Below are 17,006 nucleotides of genomic sequence, written 5' to 3'. Positions count from 1 at the left end.
GAGGTCGTCATCATTATTACGGCAAAAAATAAAAAATAAATAACTGCCTCATCTTTTTTCCATCCTCTTTTTAGGCGGATGATTGATCCGGCAAGTGTAACCGATGGCGTGGGGACCAGCGTCGTCGTCATGTGACACAGATGCCAAACGACGCCAGGTAAGCGGTAAGCCTCCCGTCCTTCTTCGCCACGTGGCGTATACGCCAGCGGACCGCAACTCCTCCCCCAAACTCCGCTTCATAATTCCGTACTGTCCGCATTTTTCCGATGCATTGATCGCTAATCCTGTCGGTTTTTGTTTCTTCAATTGCTCTTCTTCGTCTCATCGGCGAGAGAAGCGTGAAGGTTTCGGCATGGTTCCTCCGAGGAAAGGTGATGACCTAGGCCGGAGCGAGGGCTCGGATCGGTCTCCTGACGGAGACGAATCGGCCTCGCCCTCGGCGGATCTTTCTTCGGGGACAAAAAGGGTCAGCCCCGGCAGAGACGCTTTCGCCCGGAGACTTAGAGATGTCCTTAGTGGAGAATCGGATGACCGGGAGGCCGCGGTGCTGCCGTGGCTCCAGGCGCTGGACCTGCAGCTTCCTGGCGCCTGCCGTGCGGACGAGAGATCGAAGCCTCTGCTTAAGCTCAACGTATCAGGCGGACCGGCGGAGGAGAGGCTTCTGGCGCAGTTAACCCAGGTTTCCGTTCATTACCCGGAATATCGGTTTTGAAAATTAGGGTTATTTCCATTGAGAATGCTGTAGTGTGTGTGTGTATATATATATACACACACTAGACCTTTCCCCATTTTGTGGCGCTTATTTTTATTTATTTATTTTTATTATACATGATCAGCATTTTGAAACATCGGAAGTAGGGATGTTAGCAAGGTACTTGTGCGTTCCTCTTGTTTCTGTTCGTGTAGGGAAGGTCATGAAGCAAGGGAACATTCTATGCCCGATTGATAAAAGGTGAGCCACAAACTTGACGAATTGAAATGTATTCGTTCTGATATTGACTTTTCCCCTTTATGCTCCTCCTCTAGAGAAAGATAATCTACCGTTTCATCAAAAAACAAAGAAAGATAATCTACTGTTTTCTTGTCTTTGATATAATTGTTTATGCTTCCTTTCTTTTTTTATTATCTATGTCAAGTCAGCATCTAAATTCTTTCTATGACTTTCTATGTTTGTTATATTCACTAATGTTGACAAAAAAAATATACATACGGTTATTTTCTTAGTTGTATGACTCATTATCGAATTAAGGTTTCACATAGATTATTGATCTTTGACGGTTTCAATTTTCTTGTAGTGATTCTGCATGAAAATGCAGGTCAGTTCCTGTTTCCAATGCTTTTTTTTTTTAAATGTAGATTGTAGGGAGAGAGTGCCTATTGCAAGATCTTCCTTGATTTCCCACAAATATTAGTAATCCTCAAGCATTAGATTGCTGGATATGATGACAAATATGCATTCTAATGAAAACAAAAATGGTTTCATAAATTTTTAGTTTGTCATGAAGAATTTAACTTTGCAACAACATAATTTCTGATTGGTGTGGATCATGATTGAAGTTTAGAAAGCAGGAAAAATAACAACCCACTATTGAAATCACTTGAACTCGAAAAACTAATTATTAGAATTAAAAGAATTCACATATCTCCATAATGGTATGATATTGTCCACTTTGGGCCTAAGCTCCCATGGATTTATTTTTGAGCTCTATCCAAAATGTCTCATACCAATGGAGATATCTTCATCTTTTAAACCCATGATTTTTTCCATGTATTTCCAACATGGGACTTTGATTGTGTTCCCAACAATCTTCCCCTTAAATGGAGGACCACCATTACTCTCATGGTCCAAATCTCTCCTTTAGCATTTGATCACTCTTGATCTGCTCCGGGCCTCCCCGCAAGCATCCGGTCACTTTTGACATGCTTCAGCCCTCCCCATAAACATCCGGTCACTCTTGACTTGCTATAGGCCTCCCCTCAATTTCGTTCAAGGTTACCCCACATGACATCTGGTCTGGATCACGACTCTTATACCAATTGTTAGGATCAAAAGAATTAACATATCTTTATAATAGTATAATATTGTCCATTTTAGGCCCAAACTTTCATAGATTTATTTTTGGGCTCTACCCAAAAGACCTCATGATCTTTTCCATGTATTTGATTGTATTTCCAGATGTGAAATTGACATAAAAAAGAAATATATGTAAAATATATGTGTGATGTCCTGAATAAGAGACTACAATATGATTCAAGAAATTTTTTTTTGTTGAAAAGCTGCCTTTTTTCTTACCTAAATGATTAAATTTTAATAGACTTCTTTTAGCTGAAATGATTACTTTATTGATTACTAGATTTATTTCTGTGCAAGTGCATGATGGCAGTATTAAGAGAGGTTAGGAAAATATTAGTTTTCTCCTAATTTTACATAATCTAGATCAGAATCCATAACCTAGAGGGTACTTGAGGGTGACAGCATGAAAGCTAGATTCCTGTAATGAAGCCATCTTTTAGTGGTTGCATTTCTTAAATCCTTAAGGATATCATAATTATATTTGATGGAAATTCTCATAATTAGAGTACTGATTCAGCTGACCTTGGGTTAATTATACGCTCGTGAGATATTCTTACAATAATCTTGTTTAAAGCCTCTCTTATAATTGTTCATAGGTTGTGCATAATAATATTTATTCATTTGATGGTACAAAAATACAAATCATTAGAATATTCTGAACCATTCATGAACATCACTGCTAGTATGGCTAAACATGTGTCTCCCATATAGACAAGAAGCTGTGTTCATCAGTTGAAACTGTTATAGGTTGGACAATCAGTATGAGAAGTGTGAAGTATAGGATCTTGTTTTACCAACCTGGTGGTATATGGTGGATATCTTTCAACATTGTGGCACTCCACTTTTGATCTATTCTATCGAGTCTGATTAATAAACTTTCAATTGTCTTACTCTAGCCTTGTTATATTTTTCGCTTCAATTATCATTGTGGTTTTATGCTATTAGCTAGTCTACTATTAGGATGTGAGATTGCACTTGAACTTTTATATTAAGTTAAGTCTTTTCCAGTGCTTGGACGATATACCATCTTTGTTGTTTATCAATGATTGCAGGATTCTATCTGAGTTTACTAGTGATGATCTGGCACATCATTTCAAGAAAAAATGTCTTTTGATTTGTAGGTAAATTGGGCGTTTGTGATGTTCTATTAAGATCTGTGATTTATGAGCAAAAGAAGGTAGATTCTTACATGGACTAATGATACATTTATTTACATAATTGTTTCTAGCAATAGGATCCATTTCTACCAATAGATATTTATTAGGATGTTTGCATGCTTAGCTTTTAGCTGAGTTTTGGTGAAAGATCCATAATGTTTCATTCTATTCTTTTGTATTGGAGAAAGACATATAATAATGGACTTCTGCTTTTTTGTTTCTTTTTGAGAAAATGGTTATGCTATTTAAGTAGGCAATTTACACACTTTAATAGGCTTTCAAATATTTTACTTTTGTATCATTGCATAAAGGAGCATTTTTGTTGTATGTTAGTGTCATTTATTTCCTAACTTATAAGTTATGCTGGCTGTAGTCTTTTAGCCGCTAATTCATTTTATGCCAATGTCTTTGTACTTATCTCCTGGGCTATAATCTTTGCTATGTAGTCGAGAATGGAGAGGAAGAACAGAGGGTGAAATGAGAGAAATTGAATATTTTTTTTATAGGAAATTTGTTTAAGAAAAGTAAATGACATGAAAACTTTCACTTCCTTTATCTTTTTTTTTTCTGCCTAAATTTCATAGACAATAATAGAAATGATCCAATATTTCCAGACACTACCCGTGTGGCTGTTTTAGCTTCTGCCTTGTACTCCAAATGCTGTTTTTTTTTTTTTAAAATTTCTCATCTTGTTCATGGAAACTTGACCCGAGAAAATATCAAATTTCTCTTTTTTTCACTTTCTCTCTGTGACTTCGTTCTCTCATGTTTTCTCTCCTTCCAGGGATACAAAGCTCTAGTTTGATACTTGACACCAACCCCTTTTTTAGCAGGAAAATATCTTTCTGATTTAGGAAATTCCCTCTTCTTTGACCATAAGACTTGGTTGGTCTCTTTTGGTCATCACTGTTTATGTCCTAATGTTTCCGATATATTGTTTTGCTCGCTTTAATAAAGTGATCTACAAATTCTGTTTCTGCATTCTATTGTTGATCTTCTGTCATGCAAATTTGATTCATCTGAAATGATTTGAACTGTTTCATCCTCGATCTCTTTTGTTACTTTTTGGAAATTAATGTTTGACTAGTTATTAAACAGTAAATATTATTCTTAAATTAATGGGTCATGTAGAAGGGCTTGCAAGCAGTTTTTGTTTTCACTGTTTTTGAAAAACAGGATATTTATATAATCAGGATATTAAACATCTTCATTATGTTAACATTTTGAAAAATGCAGTGCCAGACACCTAGATCCATATCAATATTATATACTTGTACCCAAATTATTTGTACCTGACTTGTCAAAAGTGTCTTTAGACTCATTTCATATTTGAATGCTCTTGCTCACTTGTTTTATTTATATTCTTAAGGTGTTTTGTGTAGTTTTTTAGGCCTTGTTTTCTTTCTTTATACAGGGGGCAACTAAATCTCAACCTCTTGCCATCTTCTAACATGCGCCTCTCATTCATTGGGGATGATGGACGTATAGAGAGATTAGCTGTTTTGAGTAATGACTGTGATAGTCCTGATGTGGTTATCGAAGAGATATATGCTGATGCTTCTGGTCGTTCCTTCCTGCTAAAGCTACCAGGACCTCAGATCTTATATTATTGGTGCTCAGAGAAGTCTAAGAGCCATGGACTGGAATTGCTTGATAAGGTTTGGATTTATTCTTTCTCTAGTTTTTGTTATAGTCGCATTATGCATTATTAGCATTGCTACTTGGACTCGTTATCTCCTTAGAAGGAAATCAAGAAAATTGCATGAAGGAAGAAATGAGGAAGAAGAAGAAGCATGTGGAGGAAGAACTGGAGGGGGAATCAAATATTGCATCCTAGCTCATGATGTGTAAGTCATTGTGAGGTGCTGAGGCAGAAAGCAGGTGGATCATGGATGAGAAGGGAAGACATGGGAAGCCATCGTGAGAAGGGCAGGCCGGTAGAAGTGAGTAGGTGACAAGTATGGAGCTCGTTGGAGGAGGTGACTCATGAGAATCATGAGACTGGTTACGTTTACTATATAATAATACTAAGCTGATTATGTTAGGAAACATTTCAAGAAGTCTGTCCCTCCATGCTTTTATACCTTTTCCAAAATGCCCTTAAAGGTGTAAATATTATATATACATTATATACTTATATAATATTATATACATTTATATATTATTGTATACATTATATGTAGTTCCCATGTCCTCAGTGAAAAAAAAATCACGAGTTGGACTTTACGATATATATTCCTGTGTTGGATTCCAGAGTTGGATTTTAGGATATATATTCCTGTGTTGGATTCCAGCATCGTGTCTGAGTTACTGAGTAGCATAGTATTAGTTAGAGTCCTAAAGCCAATCATTTGATGATTGTTGTATGAACTCATTGTATCATATTTCTTATGTATGTAAAGACATTTATTTATGGTTATTATGCTTACTTGTATTGGTGCCAAATAACTAAGTATAATAGCGTCCTTGAGTAGAAGATTCTTACCTATATCAATCGATTGGTTGAATCGATAGTGAGATGATATAGGGAACACTACTCTTAGTCATTCCTAGTCAAGTAATAACATTCAGGGACAATGTTAATGCGGCGAGACTAGCATGTAGGTCAACTCGATGACTTGATCTCACAAGTCATGGATATGGAGATATCAAGTTGACACATGGGTATGCATTGGAGAATATATACTGAATGACCTGCCATGAGAAAGTATCATGGATCGTTATATGAGTGTCATATACTTTCTCATGTGGCTATTAGTATGACTATTAGTCCTTGGACCTGAAGTCACCATGGTTCCCTACATAAGGAGTTACATACTTTGGCTTCGTCAAACGTCACCCGTAACTGGGTGGACTATAAAGGCGATTACTGGGTATGTAACGAATTATGCGGAGGGATGTGAGTGATGTAGATTGGATCTATCCCTCCTATATGACGGGAGTGACATCATTATTCTTAATAGAGTGAGACCACATGGCTATGCCCAAATGAGTCAATATGAGATGTTGAGCTCATTTGATTGAGTGAGTCTACTTAGGATTCAAGATTTAGATTGATTAGAGGATGACACGGTCTATGCCTCATATTGATCAATCTAGATGTCAAGGATAGAAGGATACTTGTCACATATTGTGAAGAGTTACAATTAGTAGTCACAAGGTGATGTTGGATCTCAACATTCTTTTAACTTGGGTAGTAATGATGCGTTGTTAGATACCGCTCATTACTTATGCTTCTAAATGGGTTTAGGAGCATTGCCAACGTTACAAAAACCTATAGGGTCACACACAAAGGGCAATTAGATGGAGATTAGGCTCATTTGATGTACCTAGAGGATTAGGTTCATATGATGAACCAAATTGGATTAAGAGTAATCCAAAGTAAACTAATTGAGTTGGACTCAATTTGGTTCATGAGTTAAATGAGTCTAATTTGGACTTAGACTCATTGAGCCAATTTTATTCATTGAATTAAAATTGACTTGAACCAATGGTTAGATTTGATCAACCATGGGAGAGAAGTGGTCAAGTTTGACTTGACTTGAGAGGAAGATGAAAGGTCAAGTTTGACTTGACCATTGCCACCTCATTTGTGAGTTGGCATTAAGTGGACTAATTATGATGTGCTACATCATCAAGGCTAGCACATGTGTGTGTCATCTCATGAGGGAGATCAAGAGCTGTGACTCTTGATATCCCATGGAGGTTTAAAAGCCTTCTTGAAGTGGCCGACCACTTTACTCAAGGGTGAGTTTTCATTTTGGTTTTGTAACCTCCTTCTTCCTCTCTACCTTTCTTCTCTCCCTCTCCTCCACCATTGCTGATCCTCTAAGGTTGCTAGCACATCTTTAGAGGTTCTCTCCATCGATTTGTTCGTGTGGATACACATAGAGGGTTGTACACTTGACAACCTTGAGATCCGGCGAATCTTGGACGAGCGGGATTTGCGAAGGGCATCGCATCAAGGGTAAACTCCTTATCTTTGTAGATCTAGTGTAGATCTAGGTTAGAGAAACTCGTACACGTAGAAATTTTTGTTTTATAACTTCACACGGATCCGGTGGGATGGGATTCAGGGTTTCCGCAACGCAAAAAGCGGTTTTTGCGGCCCGAAAAACCCAACACATAGAGTATTAGTACATTTTCCTGGCATCATCCTTAAACGAGTGATGTTTCTACTTATGCAGAATTATATTTGATAATGAATATGTTGTAGCCTTGTAGGTGTAGGTCTTATTTATGAAAAATGCTTGCTTAGTATGTATAATTTGCGTGCCACAGATGAAAGATTTACTTAGAAGAAAGCCCTCTTTGACCTGTCTTACCGGAATCTCTGAATCACACCTTGATTCATTTGCAACTCACCTTCATGCATATATTCTCGGGTGCTCTAGCAGTGTAGAAGTTAGTCCAGCTGCCTCTGGTCTCAGAGAAACTGAATGTCAGTCTTCATGTTCAGTTTCGAGATTGTTGCGTCCACGCACTATGTCAGCACATGCTGGAAAGGTTCATTCTTTATGCCAAGGCAGTCTTTGTCGAAGGCTAAACTGCTTCAAAGATGAAATGCCAAGAATATCATCCTCCATCTGGACAAGGGAGAAAGTGAAGCGCCATGGAGACGCCCATCTGAGCACATCAACGAGAAGCTCTGAACTGATTGCTTCAGTTTCTACTTCAAGTACAGCTGTTGTGTATTTGAGCAAACAGGAGAATGACAATCAAAGTGGCACAGATGGAAGTTCAATGCTATCTAGTTGCCTTCCTGATATCCCATCATTGCCTTCTCCTTTCGCATCATTGAGCCCCGTCTCTATTCATCTACCTCTTTCACAGATTATTAGTAGTTCAAGTTCCTTTTCTCCCTACTACTGCTGGTGTCCCCCTTGTCCATCTTCGCTGCACCCTTTCCATATCTCAACAACACCTGAGTTGATGCCCCTTCCACCTTTGTCTTCTTTGTTGCCCGTTGCTTCATCCACAGTGGCATCTGTTCCAGCTAAGCTGCCTATTGATGTTGCCGAGCTTCAAGCTCTGTCTCTCCCTAATCTTGTTTCCGTTCCATTAATTCCTTCATCAATTTCTGTGTCATTGAGTTTGCCATGCTCACAACTTCCCATCTTTACCCCTTTCATGTCTGATCCAATTGTCCACATCCCGGTGATAGATTTTTGTTCCTCTGGCCAAGCTTATCTTGTTAGTGCTGGACTGGCTATATCTTCTGTCATTTCGCCTCTGCTTCCAGGTCTTGCTACTCCTCTGATTCCAAAAACAGAATCTTTGATGGAGAAGAATGCCAGAGAGATGCTTCATATGCTTATGGCTTCAGCACCTACTGTATCCGGCCCACAGTTGATGAATGTTCTCCCTTCAGTGCTCAACAATTTGGACAAAAAGTTTTCTTGTGCCAATGTGAGTAATAGTCATTCATTTTGCTAATTCCATCTGCATCTATTACGCCTTATTGGGGGCACTCATATTTTTAATGATTTTGTGCAGAAGGTGAACAATCATTCTGCAATTACTAGCAGCAGCCAGTTGTTTTGCGATGGTTTCTCTGATGGGGATACTGTTTCAACTGACTTGCCTTGCTTGAATTTTCATTCCGGAGGAGCTCCACTCCTAAGTGTTTCTTTTAGATTTGACATGGCCGACCATTTTGACAACAATGACACCGATGAACCACCATACCATGACAATGAACCTTGATGTTAATGTCATTAGATTTTTGCTGTGATGTAATGAAAATTTTTGATACTCGTGCAATTACTGTTCCAATTTTTTAGATGTTCTGTTCTTATAATGCAATTAATGTTCCAATTTGATGACAATTAATGCATGTGTCCACTCATAATTTTTTTTATAATTTTCACAGTAGTATATGGAACAATGCATTAGGAATTGTACTTGCTCAACCCAATGTCATTCCCAATCCGATATTATTATTGCATTAGGTTGTGGAGTAAACTCAACGACACCGGAATTGATGGTAGGAGCTACCAGGGAGAGACAAAGCTCGAGCTCAGCAACATCAGTAGGTAATCTTGATGGAACAGATGTCATATTTTGACCGTTTTGTTGTTTTACAGCCTGATTTCTTGACCTAGTAATAGAATTAGAAGCCAACAGAGATCTTCAAACAAAATTCATCAGACAAACTATAGTTGTTTGGCTTGCTGTCATACGGAATTCGTGCTTCCACATTTAATCCAAGAATCCTATCTTTGGTTTTCTCCACAGTGTTACTTAGGTAAGTTTGAAAAAAATTAGCTTTCAAGTATGATTGATTAATGAAGCATATATAATTGCATATTTCTTCTTGCAGGTTGGTTGAGGTTCTGACGATGTCAAATATATGGTGCCTGAACTCTTTCAAGGCTGACTTTGGAACGAGAACGTTGCAGCTATATTCTGGAGCTGTCTTTATACTCCGGTAAATTGACCAGGTTAATCATTTTTCCTTTAAGAAGACACATACTGCATTGCTATTAACATTACTAGCTTTGGAGTATCATATTGCAAAAAACCTGTGATGTGAGCATCTTCAGTTAGTTTCGTCTTCAAGACTGCAACCTTTTCACCTTTTCAAAGGCTACAGAGTCCGAGGGAGAAAGGGGGAAGAGGTGGAATTTTATAACAATCATTTTCTGCCCAGGTCTGCCTGTAGGAATTATAATAAAATTTTTTGAGAATTAAATTATAAAATAATAGACTATTTTCTCTTACCTTGTTTTCTATGTGTGGGTCGTTCGGTACAGTCCAAACTTATTTATCAGATTGAGGATTGATATTGATATTACGTCGGCACAAATAAATATCACTTTATTGCGTTACATAGGTTTGGCAGTACCAATTGTTCATATCTTGTACCTATGTCTCAATTTCATTCAGATGAGTAGGTTTCAGTGATAATGCCACAGCAGTACTACTATTTAGTCCGATGGAGATATATCTCCAATTCCATACGAGATATATTCACTGGTTATGCCTTCCAGTGAGCCCTATGGTCCTTGTCAGTTAATAAATAAATATTAAGTCCGAGACTGCTAGAAGTCATATCTGTGGAGATGCAATGATTTAATGGCATCTGCAAAATGTATGGTTGCTGTTCTATTGGTTGGAAGTCACATGGAGTGCAGTGAAATTCGATATATCAGGCATTAGTTATTACCTTTTTTTTATCAGAAAATTTGGATCAGAATTAATTGCATTTATTATGATTACCAAATTGGATTTGAATTTATTGCAAGTAATGGTGCATTAGAAATCAGCTTCTCGCATGATTTATGAATAATAAAAAAAAGATTTTTTAAGCACCTGCCAATCTAGGATGATTAAACTGGGACTTATGACACTGTACATTTTATTCAAAATGTCTTTATTATTTGGACCGGATTGAATTAACCTTCTGTTGAATCTAATAGCTTGAACTGATGGACTGCTCAGGTTTTGTTCTAAAAGCATTTCTCAAACACTATTCAGATTACTGCCCAAAGTAGATAGACTCCTTTAGTTGAATTAATGTTTAAGCTTATAGGAGTTACTGTAAAACGCTTTGAGAACTTTAAGTGATGGTATAGCAAATTACATACTTTTGTGATCATCATGTTATTTACATAAAGAGGTAGGGTTAAAAGAGGCAACAAACAAGATCCATGAGCTATGGTGCAGTAGTAAGATGTTCATGCAGTCTCCCAAGTATTCACGATTCAATTATCAACTATAGTCTTTTGCAAGGTCGTCCTCTGAATTTATTTTGATGGTAGGTAAAAAAAAATTTTATTGGGCCGTGCAGTCATTTCAAGGATGAATCAGCCCAAATGATTAGATATCCAGTGCTGGGGAAAAACAGAAAGCAGCACATGGAATTAAAATCAAAGTTTATATTTTTTAAGCTTACTCGCTCAATTTAGATGTTATTGATCATTTAATTTAAATTTATATGATTATTTTAAAATTTTATATTTTTTAAATTGTTCCATTACAGTTTGATATTATAAATTTATTCATCCATCTTAAAAGCTTTTTTATTTATTTATAATTTAATTAAAACAATATTGAAAAATATGATTTACATATTTTGTTGGATAGGGGAAATAATAATTAATTGTAAAAAATAATAATGAAAAAAAGGGAAAAAAATGATCTCCTTTATTATTATTATCATCAAATACTAAAATGGGCAATTCATGGCACGAATTGCTCATATAAAAATATCCATTGCCACAACTTATTAAAATAAATTGGTTTAATATTTTTTAAATTAATTTTAGTCAAAATTACTCTACCATGCAGTGATGGTTTCTTAATTGACAAGCCACGAGGAATACCAGATTAACCATTGTATTATGCCACACGATATTACAATACATGCTTACCATGCATTTGTATGCATGTACAATACCATGCGTACCATACGTAGTACGTAGGGTAGACGTACACAAGCAGTTCGATTAAGACACAAAGTAAAGGTAATACGTAGGAGTAGTGCTGAGCATTTCGCCTCATGTCTCCTGCCTTTTTATTCTAATCCACGTATTCTATCTTAATTACTCCACCCTGCAAATCAAATCAACCAAAAAAATTCCATATAATCTTTTAGATCGATAGAATTAAATTCGACAAGTTAGAGAGTGAGTGAGTGAGTGAGGCTAGAGACAGACTTGGAGCAGTCGACTGAGGTGGAGATGGGGTACGGGACGCTGACGCCGCACTTGCTGGGGACGCCGCTGACGACGGCGGGCTTGATGCCGCTGAGAGAGGCGATGGTCGACTTGATGCAGTTGCAGGCCGTCCGCCGATCCGGCGTCGTCTTTGCGGCCTCGTTCAGCCCCCGAACCCCGCTACAGCACGCCGCCGACGGCGCCGCCGTCGTGCCCCGTGCGTACGGGATGCACGGCGACAGGAACATCACCACATTCCCGCACGTCAGCGCCGCCTCCCTCCGCGGCACCGCCGCCAGGGCCACCAGCAGAAGCAGAGCAGCTGCTGCGACACAAGATGTAGAGCGCGCCATGCCTGCAGAAATAACCGAGGGAGCGGATGTTAAAGAGGAAGTGTGGTGGAGAGAAGAGCGGCCATGGATGGTTTATATATAGAAGTTGCATTCGGGAGGGAGGTAGAAGGGGCAGTTGGAAATTTAATGCACATCTACAGGAAGGGAATTGGAAAATGTAAACAAACAACAAAAGAATTATTCAATACATTAAATTTATTATTATTATTTTTTAAAAAAAGTATATTTGTAAATACAAATTAATTATATCAATCATGAGGATCTTGGGTTGTACTATTCTTTGAATGATAGTAGGGGCTGTGCCTCATCGACCTGACCTTGGGTCGAACAGCTAATGATTCTGTCGGATCATGAAGAAGATTAACTAGAGATATAGTTCCTCAATTATCATAGGAAGACTCTGCTTCATTTTATAACATAGGAAATGTTAATGTTGGATTAAGAAAAAGGTCTCAGCATTGATCTGACGTTCAAATTAGTTATCGGAAGTAGAAAATGGAGCAACATAATAATAATGAAAGCACAAGTGTGAATAGTGAATAGTGTATACCTCTTCTGGTGCATGGATTTTCTTTTATATAGTGTTTTAGTGAGCGACGTGCATGCTCCTCAAGGCGTGAGCACACTTCCCCAACCGTCCTATGAAAGAATATGTCAGAAAAGTGCCTCTAATATTATACCTTAACAAGGCATGCAAATCTCCGATGGGATAGTAGAAGCTTCCGTAGTATGGATCCGCTTGTTGATCATGTCCTGTTGTCAGAGGCATTACCTCCCAAAGAAATATTAAGAGATATGAGAATGACCCCATTGTTCGGCCGAGCGGGTAGTTGCTCGGCCAGGACTCCTCCGCTCAGTCGATCTCTGTTGCTTTTCCCCGTAGTGACTTGGTTTAGTATATTATTTTTACTTGACCGGACAAGTTCTCCGGCCACCTTAACGTTCCTCTCATCCATAATGAGCATCTAATGTTTTTGCCGTAATACTCCTAGTTGGACGAGCATTCTATTCAGACAAGCCACCTGGTTGATCGAACACTTTATGCTCGATCAGCAGTTGACGTTACTTTCCGCTCGACCATCTTTGGTGGGACCGTTGACCACCATTGACCATTGTTGACTATCTTAATTTTGACTTCAATATCAATTGCTATTTCTATCTTTGACCCACACTTGATAGTCCCCTTTATTGTCGCATCAGCTAGAACTGTGGATAAATTGATAGACTAAATGCCACGCAGACCAAGAGAGATTAATAGAGATCCGTTACATTAACGGTCCCCCTAGTGTCGACCCCACAGATATAGAGGGAGGTACATACAGGTACACAGACGTCAGACGTATGTTGGGGTAAACCTCAGGTCGTCAGTTCTTGAGAATCGACCTCTGATCATTACGCCAGAGATATTATGCGCTCATTATCTGTGTTACGTTCTAGGGGCGAATCAAGAGAGATCAAACTTGGATGACTAGTTACTTTATATATATATATATATATATATATATATATATATATATATATATATATATATATATATATTTATTTATTTATTTATTTATTAAGAATAAGAAAATTTTAATTTATGTTTTCTCTGTGAGGTGGTGCTAATTAATAATATTACATGTTTAACTTTTCAAAATAATTAAAAAAAATTATTTTACGAGGCATAATTATAATGTTTTATTTAATAAATTACTAAGTAATAATTAAAGTTGTGCTCATTTATTTTAAAAATAAATATATTCAATAAGTTTAATAAAATATACAAATGGCTATAATTAAATTAAAATTTATAAGTTAATTAAATATTAAATGAAAATTATAAATTTAATTAAATTAGAAATCATAAGTTAATTAATTTATTAATTAAAAATTATAAATAAATTAAATTAAAGATCATAATTAATTAAAATATTAAGACAAAATATAGAGATATTAAATGAAAAAAATAAAAAAAAATAAAGACGTGATTTGTAAAGTAGGATAAAAAAAAAATTATATGGGGGTTGTTTGATTGTGAAGAGAATAGTAAATTTTTATATTTTTGATGTGATATTTATGTGGCATATTGGGAACTACAAAAAAAGTGGAGGCAATCTGAATGATCTACTCGTGTTGTGGGCTATAAGCATTGAAGTCGACGTTGACGTTGTTGCCTGGGCTGCTTTTGCGTGTTTTTCTTTCTCCCACTATAAATTCGGAGTTTGTCCCTTTCTGAACTCCATTGGCCCCCTAGCTACAGTATGGGTAGCTTTAAATGCGATTGTGCCCTTATTCTCATAGTCCGTCCTTAAATTATATGAAAAAAAGTAAATTATGAGATCTGTTTTTAGTCGATCGCTAAATAACTAGGGGTGTAAATGAGTCAAGCTGCTTATGAGCTACTCACGAGTTGCTCAAATTCAAAATTCGACTTAAGCTCAAAGTTGACCGAGCTCAAGCCGACTTGATTATAAATTGAGCTGAGCTCGAGCCTAATTATTACTAACTCGATAGTTTGTCAAGTCAAACAAGCCAGTAATAATTTATATTTTTATAATATATAATATATTAATTTATTTATTAAAAAATAAAAAAAAAATTCTAGTTTAAGTTCGAACCCATAATTAAATATTGAGCTCTAGCTTGGGCTCAACTCTGTAGGCTCGATCTCAAATCAAACTAATATAAATCAAAACAAATCGAGCTTAAGCTTAGACTGGCTCAAACTCACCTCGTTTACTGTCCTACCCTGAGCAATGTCTTTTCCTTAACTTTTTCACGACTACTATGAACACTTTTCTTACCAAAAGTCCAAGTCAAAACACATTAATTATAATTTACAAATTAACTTCATCAAGAGCCTTGACTTGGTAAAGTATTAAGTGGATAAGAATTTTGATGAGGAAGCCATCCACTGCCATTATGTTTCGTAAATTAAGTAGATCAAAGCATACCAAACTCATGTTTATAATAAGCTCTCATAGGTGAATTTATGAAACCTAACTCAACTCGTTCATTTGTAAAATTGCAAGGCCGAAATTCATTTATGTCGACCAATGATAATAATAATAATAATAATAATAATAATAATAATAATAATAATAAATCCTATGAGAGGAACTGTGTTTTTGGTAGGACTTGGAACTGGCATTGGCTTGTAGCTATATTGGAATCCCATAGCAATGATCAGACATCGATAAAATAAATGAGATTTGACGAGACTTTGGCATCAAGTTTTTATGGATCAGTCCGCGGTGGTAGGGGTTATTCTAGAAATTTTATCAAGGATAAAAAAGTTAGATATTATAAATCTTGATTTCGTCCTAAAGTTGAATTAGATGGAGGAGTTGGTGATGAGGATAAGGACATTGACAAAAAAAAAAAAAAATACATGAATTTAGGGCCCATGGGAACGTTGCAGGCTTTTTCTCCCTACAGTGGAGTGGGGTGGGAGTGAAAGATAAGCCGTCGATGGTACCCGCGAGCCTGCGTACACGTAAAGAAATCGCGGAGGGTTAGAGCGAGAACTACGGAAGAGGTTCCTAACGCAAACCCTCTGACACTCAAGTGAGGAGCAACACAAAGCGAAAAGTGCAGAAAGAAGAAAAATAAATAGTAGTACTGTAGTAGATGCATCTGTGTGCACTTATTTGACCAACGAAGAGAACTTTTTTTTATATATATATATATTGTTTCTCATAATCTCCGTGATGATGAAGCATTAGAGAATGTTGGGTACCAGGATATGTCGAGTGATAGCTAAAGCACGATGAGCTCTCATTGGGTAGAGGAAAATTTCACGCTATACAGAGCATAATATCAAAATATTCCCTTACGGATAGCTGTTATTCTCTGACAAGTGGTTATGATTGTTTGACAATGTTGTCTCCCAACAATAGCTCGACCAGCTAAGAAGCTGACCAAGTGTAGGGCTAGGGCGGTGCCCAGGAGGGAATGAGGGGACTAAGCCCTGGGGCCCGACCAGCTAAGAAGCCAATTAACTAGGTGTAGGCTGGGACGGTACCTAGGAGGAAATGAGGGGACTAAGCCCTAGGGGCTCGATCTACTAAGAAGCCGATCGAGTGTAGCCTGGGGCGGTGCCTAGAAGGAAATGAGGAGACTGAGTCCTGGGGCCCGCCCAGCTAAGAAGTCGACTGGGTGTAGATTGAGGCGGTGCCCAAGAGAAAATGAATATGTCGAGGGTCCTGCCTATGAGGTGGGAGAACTAAGTCCTAAAAAAACTTCTCTACCTCAAAAATTACTTCCTTTTTTGGATCAAGTCAAGATTTTCCCATCCTTGAGTGCCACACCCTCTTTTCCTTTTGATTGGCATGTCACCTTGACTAATAACTTTCTCATTGTAATGGCTCCCTCCATTATGCACCATATCAAATGCATATATAAAAAAAATCATTTCATAAGAAAAATTAATTGATGAAAACTAACTATAAAGAGTATCTATGAAGAAAAATAATTTCTTTTGATTTGAGCATTTGGTTGTAGGTTAATGGAGGGGTCTTTAGTGTTAGGATCGACGGTCGCGGCTAGAGAGGGGGGGTGTGAATAGCCGCCCCAAATTCTTCGCGTTTCTTCCTACGATTAGGGTTAGCGCAGCGGAAATGAAACCGTAGAAATGAAAAGGAAGAAGACAAACTTCAAACTCGATGGATGTAACGAGGTTCGGAGGTGATACTCCTACTCCTCGGCGTATCCGTAAGGTGGACGAGCCCTATCAATCCGTTGGTGGATGAGTCCCCGGAGAACCGGCTAATAAATACTC

The 17,006-nt window shown here is 37.5% G+C and overlaps 2 protein-coding genes across 3 annotated transcripts; one reads left to right on the top strand and one right to left on the bottom strand.

Annotated features, from left to right (window-relative positions):
- Positions 1 to 254: 254 nt before the first annotated feature.
- LOC121995783 lies at positions 255 to 9,059 on the top strand. Of its 2 annotated transcripts, XM_042549551.1 has the most exons (6): positions 255 to 679; positions 837 to 952; positions 3,127 to 3,195; positions 4,646 to 4,889; positions 7,513 to 8,640; positions 8,728 to 9,059. In XM_042549551.1, the coding sequence occupies exons 1-6, from the start codon at positions 353 to 355 to the stop codon at positions 8,935 to 8,937; spliced, it is 2,094 nt and encodes a 697-aa protein (XP_042405485.1). In that variant the 5' UTR covers positions 255 to 352; the 3' UTR covers positions 8,938 to 9,059. The 2 variants fall into 2 exon arrangements, with proteins under 2 accessions (XP_042405485.1, XP_042405486.1); XM_042549552.1 differs by lacking the exon at positions 3,127 to 3,195 and having other exon boundaries at positions 256 to 679.
- Positions 9,060 to 11,552: 2,493 nt separating this feature from the next.
- On the bottom strand, positions 11,553 to 12,286 carry LOC121993721 (non-specific lipid-transfer protein-like). Its single transcript, XM_042548066.1, has 2 exons — positions 11,892 to 12,286; positions 11,553 to 11,787 (listed from the first exon to the last, which is right to left on the bottom strand). The coding sequence occupies exons 1-2, from the start codon at positions 12,242 to 12,244 to the stop codon at positions 11,778 to 11,780; spliced, it is 363 nt and encodes a 120-aa protein (XP_042404000.1). The 5' UTR covers positions 12,245 to 12,286; the 3' UTR covers positions 11,553 to 11,777.
- Between the last annotated feature and the right edge of the window lie 4,720 nt (positions 12,287 to 17,006).

This window comes from Zingiber officinale, chromosome 6A, assembly GCF_018446385.1.
Source record: "Zingiber officinale cultivar Zhangliang chromosome 6A, Zo_v1.1, whole genome shotgun sequence".
NCBI classification, from domain to species: domain Eukaryota; kingdom Viridiplantae; phylum Streptophyta; class Magnoliopsida; order Zingiberales; family Zingiberaceae; genus Zingiber; species Zingiber officinale.
Note: the sequence above shows the minus strand (reverse complement) of the source record. Positions and strands in the feature narration are given on the sequence as shown.